Below are 16,618 nucleotides of genomic sequence, written 5' to 3' on the forward strand. Positions count from 1 at the left end.
AAAATAGCCAAAACAAGTTTGATAAAGAACAAATTATACACCGTGCTTTCAAAACTTATCATAAAGCTACAGTAATCAAGACAGTGTGGTATTGGTATAAAATAGATATACAGATTCAATGAAACAGAATTAAGAATCCAGAAAAAGTCCCGATAGATAATATAAATAGATAAGATATAGCCAATTTGATTCTGACAAACATATCAAGTTGATTCAGTGGCATAAGAACAGTCGTTTCAATATATAATACTAGAATCACTTAGCTATATATACAGGGGAAAAAATGACACAACTCATTGAATTAAATGGAAGTGCATCATGGACTTGATTCTGAGAGGTAAACCTATAAAATTCTCAAAGAAAACATATGAGAAAACCTTTGCAGTTTTGGATTATACAAAGATTTCTTAGAATGGAAACAAAACACATGAACCATAGGAATAATATTGATAAATTATATTTCACCAAAATTGAAAAGTTCTGCTCATTAGGATACCATTAAGAAAGTAAAAGATAAGCCACAGTTAGAAAATATGTGCGGTGCACATACCAAAGGATATGTATCAAAATATGTAATAAACTCTTACACCTCAATCATAAGAAATCTCTCAATAAAAATGGGCAATGGACACTTTACCAAGGAAGATACATTAGGCAACATCATTATTTATCAGTGAAATAAAACTTGAAACCACAACAAGTCACCACACAGACCCATTAGAATGATTAAAATTATTGCGGGGAGAGTGCAATATGTTACAACCATTGTGGAAAACGCAGGAGTATACGGACAGAATGGAGTCTGTAGCTGTTAATTTGGGGTATCTATCACACCGCCACTCCCTGACAGCTCTCATCTCTCACCACGCCTCATCCACTGGTCCCTTCAGAGGCTGAGTTTCTTCCCACCACTGTCTCCTTTTCTGTGCTGTTCCGTTCACTTTCCTCGCCTTTCAGCTAGTCTAAACTTTATACTTCTTTTAGGGCTCAAACAAAGTCACTCGACTCCCCTGTTGCCCTGGCCCACTCTGATCTCGCTCCCCTCTGAACGCCTCTGCCATCTCCCACCTCCATATGTGCAGGACCATGATTAGAAACAGCACTGGGATATGCACGTGAGTACTGAAGGGCAGCCTCCACATTGTGTACCCTTATTTTCCCTGCCTGGTGCTCAGAAGAGGGCAGGCAACCAGTGTCTCGTGGTAGCTCTGGCTTCCTATGACCTCCATGTCTATGTATGAAACTTCATACCTGTTTTCCAGCCTCAAGTTGTGTGGCCTGCTGTGCATTATTTTCACCAGGAGATTCAAAACCATCCTCTTCCTCTGCGAGTGGGGCCAACCAGGTCCGGTCATGCTGCTCCCTCATCTCTGGGCCCTTTTTCATCTCTGTAACCAGTGGAATGATGTCTTTGCTTTTGGCAGCAGGGCCTCCTGTCCCCTCTTTTTGCCTTGGTAAGTTTTGACTCCTGCACCACTTGTGACAAAAATGCTGAAGAGTATGTATTACGAAGCAAAAAGCACGGCGGAACCGACCCAGGGCTAACTGGACTTTGGTTTTTTTGGACTCTCCATCCAAGTTTCCATCTCTCTCCTCATTGCTGAAGGAATTGAGCAGCAAGGCAATGAAGAGGTTGAGCACCTGTGGTGGGGTGGAGGGGGAACACACAAGGAGAATGGAAAGTTTAGCAGAGGGAAAGATACAGTGGGTTTCCAGAACAACTTTCCCCCAAGACCCAAAACTAAGTCACATGAGATCATGTACATGAGAAAGTTCATTTATAAAATGAATAAAAGGAGACAAGATCGAGGAAGGCAGCAAGATAAGATGAAAGAAAAACTGAAGTGAAAGAGTGCCAACAGCCAAGACCAGTTTGTCTACATACAAGCAACAGGTGTTGTAAACTCTGGCCAGGGTAAAGCAGAACTGTGTGATCACTGGCAAAATAAAAAGTGTATATTCCTTGAGGATCAGTTGAATAGTGAGCGTGGCTTTGCTGGAATGGGATATGGGTCTGATGTCTAATACTGCCATGGGGTCCTCCCCTGTTGGCACAGTTTGAGACATGATGTGCTTTGTGCAGGCTCTTTAGGTCCTGTTGCCCAAACCACAACAAAGTATTGGAGCTGAACTGGAGGGGTTTGGATCGAATCTGCAACTCTTCTGTTGAAGCATGGATCACTTTAAATTCAGATCATCTCATCAGCATCCTACTTGGGTTTTTTTGCTTACATTTACACACCCTCCAATTCATCATCTTCATCTCCTCAAACTCCTTTGTTTGTGGCTGTCACCAGCTCAAAAATATACAGCTTCGGGGAGGAGTGTCTTATGAGTGTGAATGGGCCTAGTCACTCTCCCACAGCTTCACCACAAGAATTCCAGCTGTGGACCTCTGCTCAAGCTTTCCTCTGTTTGCCAAGTCCTCCTTGCCTCTTTAGTGCCCTTCTCAAGTACTGTATCTTCCACGCATCCTTTGCCAACATTTTCTTCCCACTCCCATTGGTTATATTCTGCTCTTCTGAACTTTTGTACCACTTATTATCTATCTAACATTGCTGATCAGGCACATAGGATAAAGCCATTGTGTGCGTGTGGACGGTTCAGTATATTTGCACGATAGCCCCAACTTGATTCTTAAGACCTTGCGCTCAGGTAACCTGTGTGTCTTCTGTCTTTTCATACCCTTACTGGGTACCCAATTAGCTAATAATATCTATGTTTCCAGCTGCAAGTGACAGACTCAAAGCAACTTACACAATAAGAAAATGTAACTTAGGAAGTTTGAAAATAAAACAGAAGGACGAATTATGACATGAAGATCAGTCTGTTCCCCCTCTTTCCTCTATCTTCCTCAGTGCTGGCTTTGTCTTAGGCTAGTTCTTCTCATGCTTGCATAATGTTTGCAGTTCTACCAGGAATCATGGTCATAAAAAGGCCCAGAGAAAATAAAAGGACCATTTTTTTTTAGCTCCTCCCTTCTTTTTTTTTAAGAACAAGAAACCTTCTCACTAGATGGCTCTTTACAACTTATTGACCAAATTAAGTCACAAACCCCTACGTCAACCATTCACCAACAAAGAGAATACAATTATCTTAGAATAATCACCTGGTATGAAATAGATATTGGGTCATCAGTTAATATGAGCACTATGTGAAAAGGAGGTTTCGTTTCATGCTTTTTATAATTTCCTCAAGTCAAATTCAAATGCAGATTTTTAATATCATAAAACATTAAATGTATAATATTATATTTAGAGTAATTATTACCAGTGAAGTGTTGCAAAAGAAGCTAATACATTTGTGCAGTCCATATATTTAAAAAAAATCGAAGACACTCACCACAAGTTTTCCTATCACCATGATTGACAGAAAGACGACAATGCACAGTGCTTGATTTGTTTCTTGCATACATTCCCACATGTTTTCAATCCATTCCCCACAGAGGATGCGGAATACCACCAGAAAGGAATGGTAGAAATCCCCCATGTGCCACCGTCGTAAACATGGGGCTGTAGGGCCACAGGATGTTTTATTGCTCTTTATAGAATTGAATTTAGAGCCAAAGACCTGCATGCCAACCACTGAGAAAATAAAGACCACAATAGCCAGGACCACGGTCAGGTTTCCCAGGGCTCCAACGGAGTGGCCAATTATCTTTATCAGTATGTTTAAAGTTGGCCAGGATTTGGCTAACTTGAAGACTCTCAGCTGTAAAAACAGACAATAAGCAAAAATGGAAGAAAAACCAGTTAAAGACAAATTCCATCTCCTCAGCTATATAGTAAATGACATGCTCCCAAACCACAGCATTTGTGATTTTCAAAAATCTTTTCAAAGTCAAATCCATCCTAAACATATTCATCAACTCCCTGGCCCATGATAACAACTATATCTACTTTTTTGTTTTAAAAATGGAAATATTTTGTTCTAATTTTTGCTAAATGATAAAGACTTTGGAGTCATGATGATGGAATTAAGCATACGTGTTTACTGCATAAAGTGAATGTTTTGGAATCCTACATAATATACCAAGGGTCAAAAAACTATGGCCCAAGGGCCAAATCCAGCCCATTGCCTGTTTTTGTATGTCCTGAGGGGTAAGAATGTTTTACACTTTTAAATGGTTGAAAAATAATCGAAAGAAGGGTATTTCATCACACGTGAAAATTGTATGAAGTTCAAATTTTTGCATCCGTAAATAAAGTTCTATTGGAACACAGCCACACCCATTTGTTCTCAAATGTCTATGGCTACTTCCGTGCTACAACACCAGAGTTGAGTGATTTCAACAGAGACCATACAGCTTGTAAGACTGCAAATATTTTACCATCTGACCTTTTATAGAAAAAAAATTGCTAACTTCTGCATTATATAATTCAGGTCATAAGTCTGAATCTGAACTTTCTAACAATGATAAGAGAAATATAGTGTTTTATACCCAGGAGAGAAAAAGCAATCAGCTACTCAAAACACACACACATACTTTCTTCAAAAAGAAGTTTTGTCCATGGAATTTTACAGACCCTATGTGAGACAGCACAACAACTAGTTTCATAGGTTATTTCTTCTATTAGCTTCCAGCGTAAACCAATTGTTTCACTCCAAAGTACAATGGTGTTAAGTATCAACTCTTTGGGGGAGATACTGCAGGTCAGTAAGACTTATGGCCCAAGAGAGGGAACAGCACTGTGTCCTCAGAAGGGAGCTTGGGGCACCTCAGGGAGAAATCACGGTTCTGTTATACACAGACAATGCCACAGAGTTCCTCCCCTCAGAGCATGGCTGTAATAAGCCTAAACAATCATGAAGCAAATGTAATTTTGCTCACCTGAGTGCCAATGAAACTTTAGGAGAGCAACTTAATAATGTCTGACTTTGAGCAGTGTGATCGCCTAACATATCCCAAGTATAAAATGTATGTTTAGGTAACTGAAACAAATGTTGTACTCTGTAGGCTTAGAAATCTTATCCCTGCCAAAAGAAAAAGTAAATCTCTGAAAGGACACCAAAGGTCATCTTTTATGGCTTCCCAATCCCCCTGTCACATGTGGTTTCCCTGTAGCTTTCCATCTCTACCTCTCACGGGGTTTGTCACACACTCTACTTTGCCTCATTTCTGGCCCTGTCTCGTCTCATCTCTAGATGGCAAACTCCTTGAAGACAGTACTTTCCTCGTCTTTGAGTGCTCCTTCAGGTCAGCTCCTCTCAAGTGCCTCTGCAAAGGTCACCAGAATGCCTCCATGGTCAGTAGGTGGAGGGCAAAGATGACAGGACAGGAATGTGGCACTGGAAGCAGTGAGGAGGAACCTATTGAGACAGCACCTGCCAGCAGTGCCCGGGCCCCTCCTGGACTCTGCAGTCTTCACGCCCTTGGCAAGCCTAGATGTGAGGGTGCCTGGCTCAGAGCTCAGGGGTAAGTGGTGGGGAAGAGATCATGGGAGGGGGCTACACTAAGCAGGAAGAAGAATCCTGACACCAGAAGATACCATGTTGAGTCAGGTTGCCTAAGGGGTCATCTTGGGATGGGCGAGGCAGGGGTTCAGCTGGGAGGAGACCTCCCAGGACTCCCGAGAGTCTGCAAAACCTGGGTGGGAGGAGGAGCGCAGTTTTGATTCTCAGGTTAAGGTAAGATGAGTTAAAGTTTGATGCAAAATAGCCACTGAACTCAGTTGAGACTCTTATCAATCCTGGCAGCTAAGGTATTCAGTAAAATAAAACAGTAAGGGCCTTACCACTCGTAAGGGACGGAAAAACAGCAGGCTTTTTTTTTTCCCTGCAACTGTACTGTTCATCACATCTGCAAAACTCAGAAGAGCAACAATGCTGTCAAAAATGTTCCAGCCTCGGCGAAAGTAGTTGTAGGGATCAAGCGCAATAATTTTTAGGCACATTTCTGCCATGAAAATGCCAGCGAAAACCTACAGTGAGACAGGGAAGAATGAGAAACGGAAGCTACCCCTCCTTGAAGATACACTTCTAAAAATGGTCCAAGGGAACTGCAAAGGTTACAAAGAAATAAAATGCATTTTTATTTACTTTGCTGCTCTCCCCCCTCCCCATCATAGTGCCCATTACAATATTACCAAGCTCACAGACATCAGGGTGGAGAATAAATATTATTTCCCAAGGCACAACTGGCTTCTTGATAGAGGGCAGAGTGATAGAAAGTATCAAGCAGTTCTTCCTCTAAGTTCCCTTTAAAATGCCAATAAACATTCCCAAATGAGGGGAGGGGCAGGATATATAACAGCTCTGAAAACTGACAATAAATATCCTCCATAAAGCAGAATCAGAAGGAGTTCACCTAACCACTCAATCTCAACACCTTGATCAGAAAAAAAAAAAAAAAAAAAAAACACTTAAAGCGGGCCGAGAGCAAAGAATTGGAAAACACTGCTAGAAACAGGAAAACATCTTTAAGCAACTCAATATATAGGCTTACCCCGTATGATGAATATCTTGGGATAAACCCTAGGTTGGTTAAGGTGGAAAGGAGGGTTAGTGATTTGGAATATAATCCTAAATCCTATAATTCACCCACAGAATGCAGGGTTCATTATTCCAGAACAAAATACCAAAGAATTAAAAGGAAGGGCAAGAGTTAAGAAAGTGCTAAACTATGTGATTTCCATGGGCACAAATAAGTGTTTTTGTTTTTGTCTTTGAAACTTAGATAAACACAGGCTTAAAAACATTGCACAATGTTGAATAAATGGTAGCCAAATTCAAAACTAACTCTATCATCAACATCTTTGGAGAAGATAAAACAAAGCATTTCTTCATAGCAAATAGCACATTCTGACAGAGACACACTAAATAGATATGAGAAAACAAGAGTATGAAAACAATCAGGTAATATAAAAAGGTCATCAGTAATAAGACTCTCCTCTATACTTCTGGGAAAGAAAAACAACTCAGAAATGATTTTTACATCTCCATAATAAAAAAAATCTCCTTATTAAAAGTAACAGATGATCCATTTTTATAAATAATTTGATGACTTACTATTCATTTTAAAAATCCCTAAAATAAAGTAACACAAGTTAAAAAAGGATAGGCAAAGACAGATCCAAGATAGAAATCAAGGGGGCAAAGAAAACCCAAAGCTTGTGTCTGTCTTTTCCCTTTAAATATTGCTATCTACCTCTGCCCAGAGCCACGACCAGTGCCTAAAAGCATGCAGTGTTACCTATTGTAGTTAATTGTGCTGCACTGATCCCCGCCCCCTTTTGAGCTCCTCCTCCCTCCTGTCTCCTTCAGGCTTTAGGTGTCTAGCCTTACGGCAAAACCCTACATGCCTTCGAACCACTGGTTTTGCCATCCAATTCAACTGCTACTCATGGCTTCTTGGGAGCTCACTGTACTCCCCTGATTCGAGCAATACTAGTCCCACAGAACTGCACAGGCCAGTTGAATCCTGGTCCACCTGTCAGAGGAGGCAGGTTTGGATGCGTTCTTTGGAACTCAAGGCTCCAAAGCCTCCCTCCACCACTGCTATGGGGGTACAGTAGACGAGATGACTACCACCTTTGTATTGTGTGTTAATTTATTTTTTTAAAGATTTTACTTATTTATTTGAGGGAGAGAGAGAGAGAATGAGCTGGAGGAGGGGCAGAGTGAAAGGGAGAAGCAGACTCCCCGCTGAGCAGGGAGCCACATGCGGGGCTCTATCCCAGGACTCTGGGATCACGACCTGAGCCAAAGGCAGCGGCTTAACCAACTGAGCCACAGAGGTGCCCCAAGGTAGTGTGTGTTTAGGGAATGAGGTACATGGAATGGAAGCACAGGCTACAAGGCCAGTTCTGCCTGTTTCTCGTCAGTTTTCAGGGGCTGGGGTATAGCTGCTCCCTGTAAACTCAGACACCAACAATGTCCCTGTGCCTCCTTCTGTACCACTTCTGGGGAGAGTGAAGAAGAATGTCACTTAATTATCCAGCTTCTGACTGCAAAATGCAGCTTCACCTCAACACCCAGAACAACTAGTCAGTGGGAAATCTGAGAGGGTGGCTTTTGTCATTTCCCACAGCTGGATCAGCAAATGAAGGGATGGACAGACCACTTTTGCAAACTGGGAAGCCCTGCCTAGGGGCATGACTCTGGGTTCCTTGGGTAGTCTCTGGAACTTATCTAATAACTCCATCTACCAGGAGGTGCTGAAAGATGGGTCTGCTGACTCTGCTGAGGGAGGAACCTGCAGCCACAGCTTTCTGTCTTCAAGGGAAACAACACTGTCAACCCATTTCTGGAATACATCATCAGGAAACAGCTGAATACCATGGCCTGGAGCCCAGAAGATACCAGCCTGTTAGAAGGTACCATGTGTGTTAGGTTCGTCATGCAGCATGAAATCTAATCTGATCCACACACACCTACAGACCATTTCTTCCCAAGGGCAGTCTGGGGAAAGAAACTTAAGTGCAGACTGTCTGTAAGGAGAACCACTCTGGCCTTGCACTGTGGTCCCGCTGTATCCCTGCACCTCCTGAGAGGGACATGGAACTGAGGGTAACCTCAACCTGATGCATAGAAGCAGCTCTGTGAACCAGCTTCTGATTCAATAGGTATAGTGGGTTAATTAATTAAAAAATACATGCGTATACATTGACTAGAGATCCTCTGCAATGCTAAAAATGATCATCTTTGCTAATAGGACCATAGGAAATGAGTTCTTTGTATTTCTCTTATTTGTACTTTTCCTTATTTTTAAAATTAAAAAAAGCGTGTATTGCTTCTTATGTTGAAAAAATAAAATAAAACTTTAAGAATAAATGGTTAGATATTCTGGTAAGATTAACTCATTGGCTAATTAAGGTAGAACATTCAGTGGGTAATTTTTTGTTATTTCTGATATTTGGGAGACTAATTAATGCTCAGCAGGGGGGCGGGGAATGCCTTCTCCGGGAACAATAAATAGAACAGCTCATGGGAAGTCTGCTCTCCTATCTTAGTTTTCCCAATTTAACTGGGACTAAATCCATCCAATGAGAAACATACTGAAGCAGGCTGAAGTCTGGAGGCCCCACTACCACTCCATAAGCTCTGCACAATTCCTCCTGGGAAAGTACGCCTCCCACAGCTGCCAGGCCCTGACCCATCTTTCCAGGGGGAATAATAGCTAGTAATGGCAGTCACATTATTTTGTGACAAATGATGTCATCCATATCACCAGGGGCAATGGGACACATTACCAGGGTCTCTGGATATGGTTAATGTTTTCTTGATCATCATCCCAAATGGCTGAACTTTTAAGATGTCTGCTGGCTTCCTGCTTCCCACTGGATGACTAAAGAGATGCCTTAGCATACCAGAGAGCCAACTTGGTTTTCCATGCGCCCCAGCAGGGCCCATGGAAAATTACTGAACTGGGTAAAAACAAAATCCTAACAGTTATCTTCTCCCTCAATTCTCCTTAATGGGACCAAAGACCTAGGCTAGGTTAGGCCACTCACAACATGTTTAGACTCTGAAAGAATTATAACTCACAGTTTGAAATATTTTTATATTTTAAAAAGCCTAAAGTTACCAAATTCCCTATATGCAACATAGAATCAAAACTCCGGTGCATGTTGTAATGATCCATGGCCAAGAAGATAGTGTTGATGATGATACAGATGGTGATGGCCAGCTCAGTAAATGGGTCAGTCATCACGGTTCTCAGGGCCTTCTTAACGCACACCCACTGGGGGCTACAGTTCCATACGAGGTATTTGGATGCCAGGTTTCCCCCACATGGGAGGCAAGGCTCCTGTGATTTTTCTTGTTCTGGAGAAGGAGAACGTGAAAGAGCAGTTGAGTAGTTAGATCTGAATCCATCCGACTGCTATTGGCCTGAGTGCATTCCTTCCTCCCACTTCCCTAGGGTCTCCTATGAACAACCTGATTAGCCAAGAAGGGCACTGATGGGTGTAGCTGGAAAGGTTTCCCATATGCAACTTCCATGTGGTATAGCCATGTACATCTAGTCTTTATACTTGTATTTAGCATCTGGGAGCTGGGCTGCATGGCTAGAGATACAGATACGGAAGCCAACACTGGATGTGAACCCATGAGAGAGAGAAATATAAGCTCAAGTTATGTTCATTCAAGGCAGACCATGGTGACAGCTGTAACAGAGTCACGTAGAGCTACCAGGTCTCAAGGGAAGGAGAGGTATTCAGGCAGGGGCATCTACATGCATTGAAAGAAAATGTCCTCTCCAGCTGGTTGAGTTCAGGCCATAAGGCTGCTGGACCCCTGATTTCCCTGGCACCATTTCAGGGACTCATGCCAGCCAAATGAGTTGATAAAACAGGCTCAAAAGTGTTAAGGATCAATCTGACCCCACCCTTGTAAGGACTTGAGTCCTGCCTTTGAACCCAACCCCTTAGTTGGGTCCTGGTTACCTGCTGTTAATAAGGTCCATCAGATGGTTCCAGCCTATCTACATAGATCTTCCATTGTCCATGCCAGATTCCTAACTCTAACCTCAAATACAACTGTCACCTACTGGAAACTTCTGTGTCTTCTCTTCTTTGGTCACTATCATTGTCACTGCAACCTCATGTGACTGTGACTGCCTGGCCTGATTGGGAGGTCCTGTCTGTACTCTTGGTCCCAAGTCCCATCACAAGGCTAGCCAGTTCGCACCACTACCCAAGGGCCAACTCAGGGTGGGCCCACTTCTTCCGAGTCACTTAGCTCACACGCTCCAATGAGGCACAAGAAGTGACTCTGCAGGAAATACAGGGGGCTTCAGAGGGCTTCTGGGGGAGGAGAATGGAGGGACATCACTGCAGTTCAGCTCTCCCTGGGGCTGGGAGGCAGAGCTTACCCTGCACGGTGATGGTGAGGATGCTGACGGCGCTCAGGGCCCTCTGTCTTTGGAAGGGGTCCCCATGCTCATCGAAGTAATCCACTGACAGATTCTGGGATAGTCGTTTGGTTTGCTCTAGGATGTGTGGCTGTAAGAGAAGGCAGGCATGATGGACCTTCAGAGCAAAGAGGCTGCCTCTCCTCAAAACTTCACAGGCTACTTTGTTTCAATGCCACATGCCTCAAAGACACTTCATATCTTATATAGGTCCACTCACTCCCATTTCATGGCACACTGGAGGTTCAGTTTTTGTCTTTCATATTTAGTAGATAAGTACAATATAGTTTGACCATTCATATTTCTTATGCATGCACATTTTCAGGGTCCCAGCTACAGAAAATTTTCTTTCTCTGTGATTTATTCATTGTCAACAAAGAGCAAGCAAAATTTTATAAAAACGAATGAGCAACAGTTCAGGGTACAAAAGCAATAAAAAGTTGAATTTAGAAACAACGTTTTTGAGTGGCAGAAGTGGGGGATACATTTAGAAGGGTGGACTGGGGCCAGATGGTGAAGTGCCCTGAATGGCCGCCTAAACTGATTTGAAAACAGTCAGTAACTTAAAAAGAACAGCCAAAGTACATACAACAACTTCTATATACTAAACCTCAAGCACTCCTTCAGGCTGTGCCCAGGAGCTTGACTCTCACCTTACCTCCAATTCTAAAGTCTCTGGAGGTGAAAAGACATAAATCTCCAGATACCTAGAAAACTATCCACAATGCCTTATTTCCCCAAAGTTCTGACCAACCAGGGCCCCAGAGGGAACTATCCCTTGTGATAAGCTATTTTAAAGGCAATCTATAGTCTTTCTATAGCAGTTCTCTTTTGGTTTAGGGAAAAGACTTCTTATTAACTGTCTGTTCTTGGTCTTTTGTTTTGTGAAATGAGGAAAAACCCTCAAAATATTAAAAAAACACTTGCAGTTTCTTCAATATGCTATGACCTGACATTAAAGAAGTCTCCAAACCGAGAGATCTGTCCCTGGGTCATTCCAACAGAGAGCTGCTCATAGCAGTGAATGAGGTCTGTCCACCTACTTCTGCAAAGACTCCCAGACCCCCTTTCCCCACCCCACCCTCAGGTGTGCACAGCCCCCTTCTGACCACTTCACCTCTTCCTTCCATCTCAGGAAAGTGGTTCTAGACCATCTCCATGGTCTGTATCTTCAAAATTTTCCTCTCCTCTGAAGTTTCTCTCCACAATTAAAACATGTTTGAACATCCCCCACCTCATTGATTAAAAAAAGGTGGGGGGGGGGGCTTTTTTTCCTACCACACATCTCCCCATAGCTTCATTTCTGCATATCCTATGGCCTAACTCAATATCCCTGCTAGTATGCCCCACAGGCATTTCAAACTTGCCACATTCAAAACTGAACTCTCCTTCTTCCCCACCACCAAGACATGTTCCTTCTCTGTCTCAGTAGACTACCCTCTAGCAAGTTGGCTACCCAAGCCATCAACCGGGCATCTTCCCCACCCCGTACGTCTAGTCGACTGCTGAGTCTTATCTTCTGGAGATCACTGCACCCTGTTATTCTCTCTTCATCCTCCTGCCCTAACCACAGTTGAAGCCCCTGCGCCTCTTTGATTACTGTCGCAGCTTCTTAATTGGTCACCTCCAATTCTGTCCTACTCCTGCCCCGTCTCTTCAATGCATCTAGGATTTCAAAACTGTCAATCTGGTTGTCACTCTTTTGCTTAAAACCTTTCAAAACTGCCTAGCCCTTGCTCTCTGAGTAAAGGGTGAAACCCCTGAGCTGGCTTCAAGGCCTTTTGTGATGACCCCATCTTACTGCTATAGTCTCTCACGACCCACCCTCCAGCTTCACCACATACACACATGTGCGTGTGCACACACACTCCCAAGTGTTCCACTGGATCGTGTTCTCCTGCTCCCCTTTGCCTCCAGGCCTTCGTATGTGCTGTTCCCTCTACCTGTGGGACTCCGTTCACTTTTTACTAAAGGATGAAACATTAATTCATCCTCTCGGCACAGACACTGCTTCCAGTCCATGGCTCTTTTCCCACTCCCACAAGTCTGGGTTGGTTGTCTGAAGCAGATGCTGCTGTTGGCTGAATCTGTATGTCCCTGGGTCCTACCTGAGGCTTTCCCTGGCGACTTGATCACCCTCTTCCCTAATGCACTCCAAGTCAAAAAACCCAGGAAAATGATTATGTCCAGAACCCAGCAGTCTGGAACCAGTGATGGAGCAAAGTTGGTGTATTAATACTCTAGTGCCCTCACTCCATCGAGATTAAACTCCAACCACCTTCAGTCGTCACTGGCTTGAAAAGGAACCTTAATTGGCCATCTGCTCTTCCATGTACCCATTCTTCCCTCTCCTCTTGGTGCTTCCTGGGATCACTTCCTGAATAATCTGCTTGTGCTCTAATGTCTCTGGGTTTCCTTTGGAGGGAACCCCCACTAAGACACTGCCTCTCCTCTGCTCTCCCATAGCGATCATCATGTCAGTAATCACACTGAACAGTAACTGCCTCCTGGTCAGTGTGTCTTCATCATTAGTTGTCTGTTTCTTACATCTCATGCATCCCCAGGACCTATCCCAGTGCCAAGCAGATAGAAAACACGGTCAACACTTCAAATAGATGCTTGTAAATAAATGGGTCATTGACTAGATACATGGATGTAGGCAAGTAGGCGCAAATGGACAAATGGATAAATGAATAAATGAATGAATGGATCCTTTCAATTAGACCGACAACTTGACCTGTTCCCTTAACAGTACTATAATATCATTAATTTCTGGGTCAAAACTTGCCTTTTTTGTGGAATCTTCATCAGAATCTGATCCTGGAGGCTGGTCTTTCCCAGAGTCTCTCAAAAGAAAGGACTTTCTTTTCCTTTTACCAAAAAGCTTTCTCTTCTTTGGGGAAAAAGATGATGCTTCAAGGGAATTAAGTGAACTTCTGTCAATTCCCATGGCAACCAGAGCCTTAGAAAGTGAACAAAAGCAATTCATAAACACATTATACCTCCCCATAAAACACTGCAAATGACCCAAACTTCACAAGTGTTCTCTCCTCTCTTCTGGAAGCATCATACCATTTAGATTGTTCATCATGTACTTGGAATATGCTAGCTTTGTTATTATTTATCAGAGGCACATATCCTGTTTGTTTATCCACAGAAACTGCAGCCTCAAAGGCAAGGTTAACTCTTTCATATCTCTATCACTAACTCTGAGCACAGAGTCCAGTATGTGCTAGGCACTCAATAAATATTTGTGCCTGATGATGCAGGTATTAAACAGGATGGGCTCCCCACTGACAAATCTCTGTGCAGGATGAGAAAGAGCATAAAACATGTTCCTGAAATCTTAGAATTGGGAAAATGATACCAAGGAAACAATGAGAATGGACTATAAATACGACAGGAATTTCAAGAAGGGAGAGGTGATCTCAGCTATTATCTTTAATGGTAGAACACCATTACTGCTTTCCCAAACCCTGCCAAGCAAAGGCCCTGAACGCATACATCTCCAGATTCCCGTAAGAAATCCTGGAGCAGAGCCTTAGTTTACATATATGTACATTTTATCCTCTAGCCAGCAGTCTGGGGTCTGTCCTAGAAGGCCCGGATTTCAGAAAATCTAGGGTTCCCGGTTCTTAAGAGCTCTATGCCTGGACTTTGTAGTGAGAGACAGCAGCAGAGCCAGTCTTCACAGGGCTTCAGTTCCCAGAAAAGCACCAGCAGAGAAAGCTCTGAGACCAGGTCTCATGGCCTCTGCAGTTCCCCCCGCCACCCAAGCAGACCCCACTATCTGACACTGCATGCCCCTACCTCCTTCTCCTCCTTCAGCAGCCGCTGGGCTTCCTGGAACATCTTCTCCTTGGCCTCTGTCTCAGCAGCTACATTTCTGTTCTGTTCCTCATAAGCCATGGTGACAACAGCCAGGGTTAAGTTCATCAGGTAGAAAGAGCCCAGGAAGATGACCACCACAAAGAAGAAAACTGAGTAGAGCCCTGAGGTACGCAAGGTCTGCAAAGGACAGAGCACACATTTGCCTCTAAAACCTTTTTCTACAGAGGGGGTACCGTCACCTCAAGCAGACATGATACAGTAGCAATCAGTCCTCCTCCTCGTCTATAGCTTCCCATCACCCAGGGACTCTTGATGCCCATCAGTGAGCAGATGCCATCTCTATATTCCCACTTAAGACATGGTACTTTGTTATGACTTTCTCAAGGGTAGTTGCATTTTAGAATTTAAAAGCCAGGAGAGAAAGGAAGGCTTCGTGAAAACTGAAGCACTGGTGGTGGAATCCGGAGAGGGCTAACATTTCTAGGAAGAGGAGATGGTTTTTATGTTTCTAACAGACTATCTAAGGTAGAATTTAACAGTACAACTATTGAGGATGATGAACAGATGACAAAGGAGGAGGGCAGATGATAAGTTATGAATAAATCAAAGACAGATGAGTGATAGAGAGTTGGAAGTAGTGGGGGGAAGGGTGGAAGGAGAGAGGCGGAAGAAGAACGAGAGAGAATAATTAGACAACCTGTTGATAAAGCTTCTCCCAGGAATCTTGGGTCATAAGCCGAAACATGGCAAGAAAAGACCAGCCAAAGTTGTCAAAATTGGTATAATTATAGTCAGGATTCCTTTTGGTGTGTGTGCATTGAAAATTTTCAGAACAGGCGCTAGATGGAAACAACGGAATAGAGGAGGAATTACGTTCCCGGCAGGCTGGCTTCCCTCCCACCCCCACCCATCCCAGCCAAGGCACCAGCTCTTCTGAGGGCCACGGGCTCATAAGGGAAAGTCCTGGGTGCAGACTCTTTATACAGGGGCCATGCCCCACCTGCCAAGCCTTCCAGCCTATCCCTTACTGAGGGCACTCACTGACTCTTTTCAGATGGATTGATTAGTAAGCTCATATTAGCAGTTTTTCATTAAAAATTAAGTGCAGTGATACAGTGAACAATTAGTGGTAATAAAGGGCAAGAGAAGCACATATGCACCAGTACACATCTTTTACAATACATATATGGGATTGTTCTTTGACTATTCTCTTGCGCCTTGCTTTTGTCATGGAACAATATAGCTTGGAGGTCTTTCCACACAAGCATACAAGGAAGTATTTCTTTTCATGTCTTATAGTTCTATGATTTATTTAATTGCTCTGCTAGTGGTGAAGATTTAGGGTTTCAGTTGTTAACAGTCTTTTGTTCTCATTACCATTTGGGTCTTACTTTACAAACAGTAGATCTCTTGCACATAGGTCTTTGCCCACATCACCAAAGCACACATCCTTAAGTGCATCTATCAGATAATACTAAGGGTAGGTACTTTCTTCATTTTTAATAAATATACCATTTTGATCAAAGTAATACATGCATGTGGTTTAAAAATCATGTGGCACCAAGAGGCTTGTAATGAAAACCATTCCATCATTCTTTAATCATCATTTACACACTGCCAAGTCAACAACTTTCAACTCTTTTATGTCCATATCTTTAAAGATAACATTTATGCTGATATATACCAACTTTAGTCCTTGGTGATTAAGTTCCTGCTAAGATGAAAGTTAGCTCCTCAACATCCCATCCCACTTATCACTACTTATATCCCTCTTTTCAAAAAATACTGTGGCCTGTGTCAATGGCTCTCTGGGGTTGGATACATTTTTTCCTTGGCTCTTGTGTGTTGCTTTTTCCAAGTTTTACTGTCTCATTTTTCTGGAACAAATCTCAAGTGGCTTCTTAAGAAGACTGGGTGATCTTTGCATATGTGAGT

The 16,618-nt window shown here is 43.0% G+C and overlaps 1 protein-coding gene across 1 annotated transcript in view; it reads right to left on the minus strand.

Annotated features, from left to right (window-relative positions):
- The window catches only part of SCN11A (sodium voltage-gated channel alpha subunit 11), an 88,455-nt gene that overhangs the window by 42,389 nt on the left and 29,448 nt on the right, over positions 1–16,618 (minus strand). Inside the window, exons 9-16 of the mRNA XM_027584593.2 lie at positions 15,381–15,522; positions 14,663–14,860; positions 13,641–13,814; positions 10,814–10,943; positions 9,527–9,765; positions 5,736–5,921; positions 3,343–3,711; positions 1,252–1,641 (exon numbers count right to left, since the gene is read on the minus strand). Coding sequence (XP_027440394.1) covers positions 1,252–1,641; positions 3,343–3,711; positions 5,736–5,921; positions 9,527–9,765; positions 10,814–10,943; positions 13,641–13,814; positions 14,663–14,860; positions 15,381–15,522 — 1,828 coding nt within the window. The remainder of the gene's footprint in view (positions 1–1,251; positions 1,642–3,342; positions 3,712–5,735; positions 5,922–9,526; positions 9,766–10,813; positions 10,944–13,640; positions 13,815–14,662; positions 14,861–15,380; positions 15,523–16,618) is intronic.

This window comes from Zalophus californianus, chromosome 1 (genome assembly GCF_009762305.2).
Source record: "Zalophus californianus isolate mZalCal1 chromosome 1, mZalCal1.pri.v2, whole genome shotgun sequence".
NCBI lineage: Eukaryota > Metazoa > Chordata > Mammalia > Carnivora > Otariidae > Zalophus > Zalophus californianus.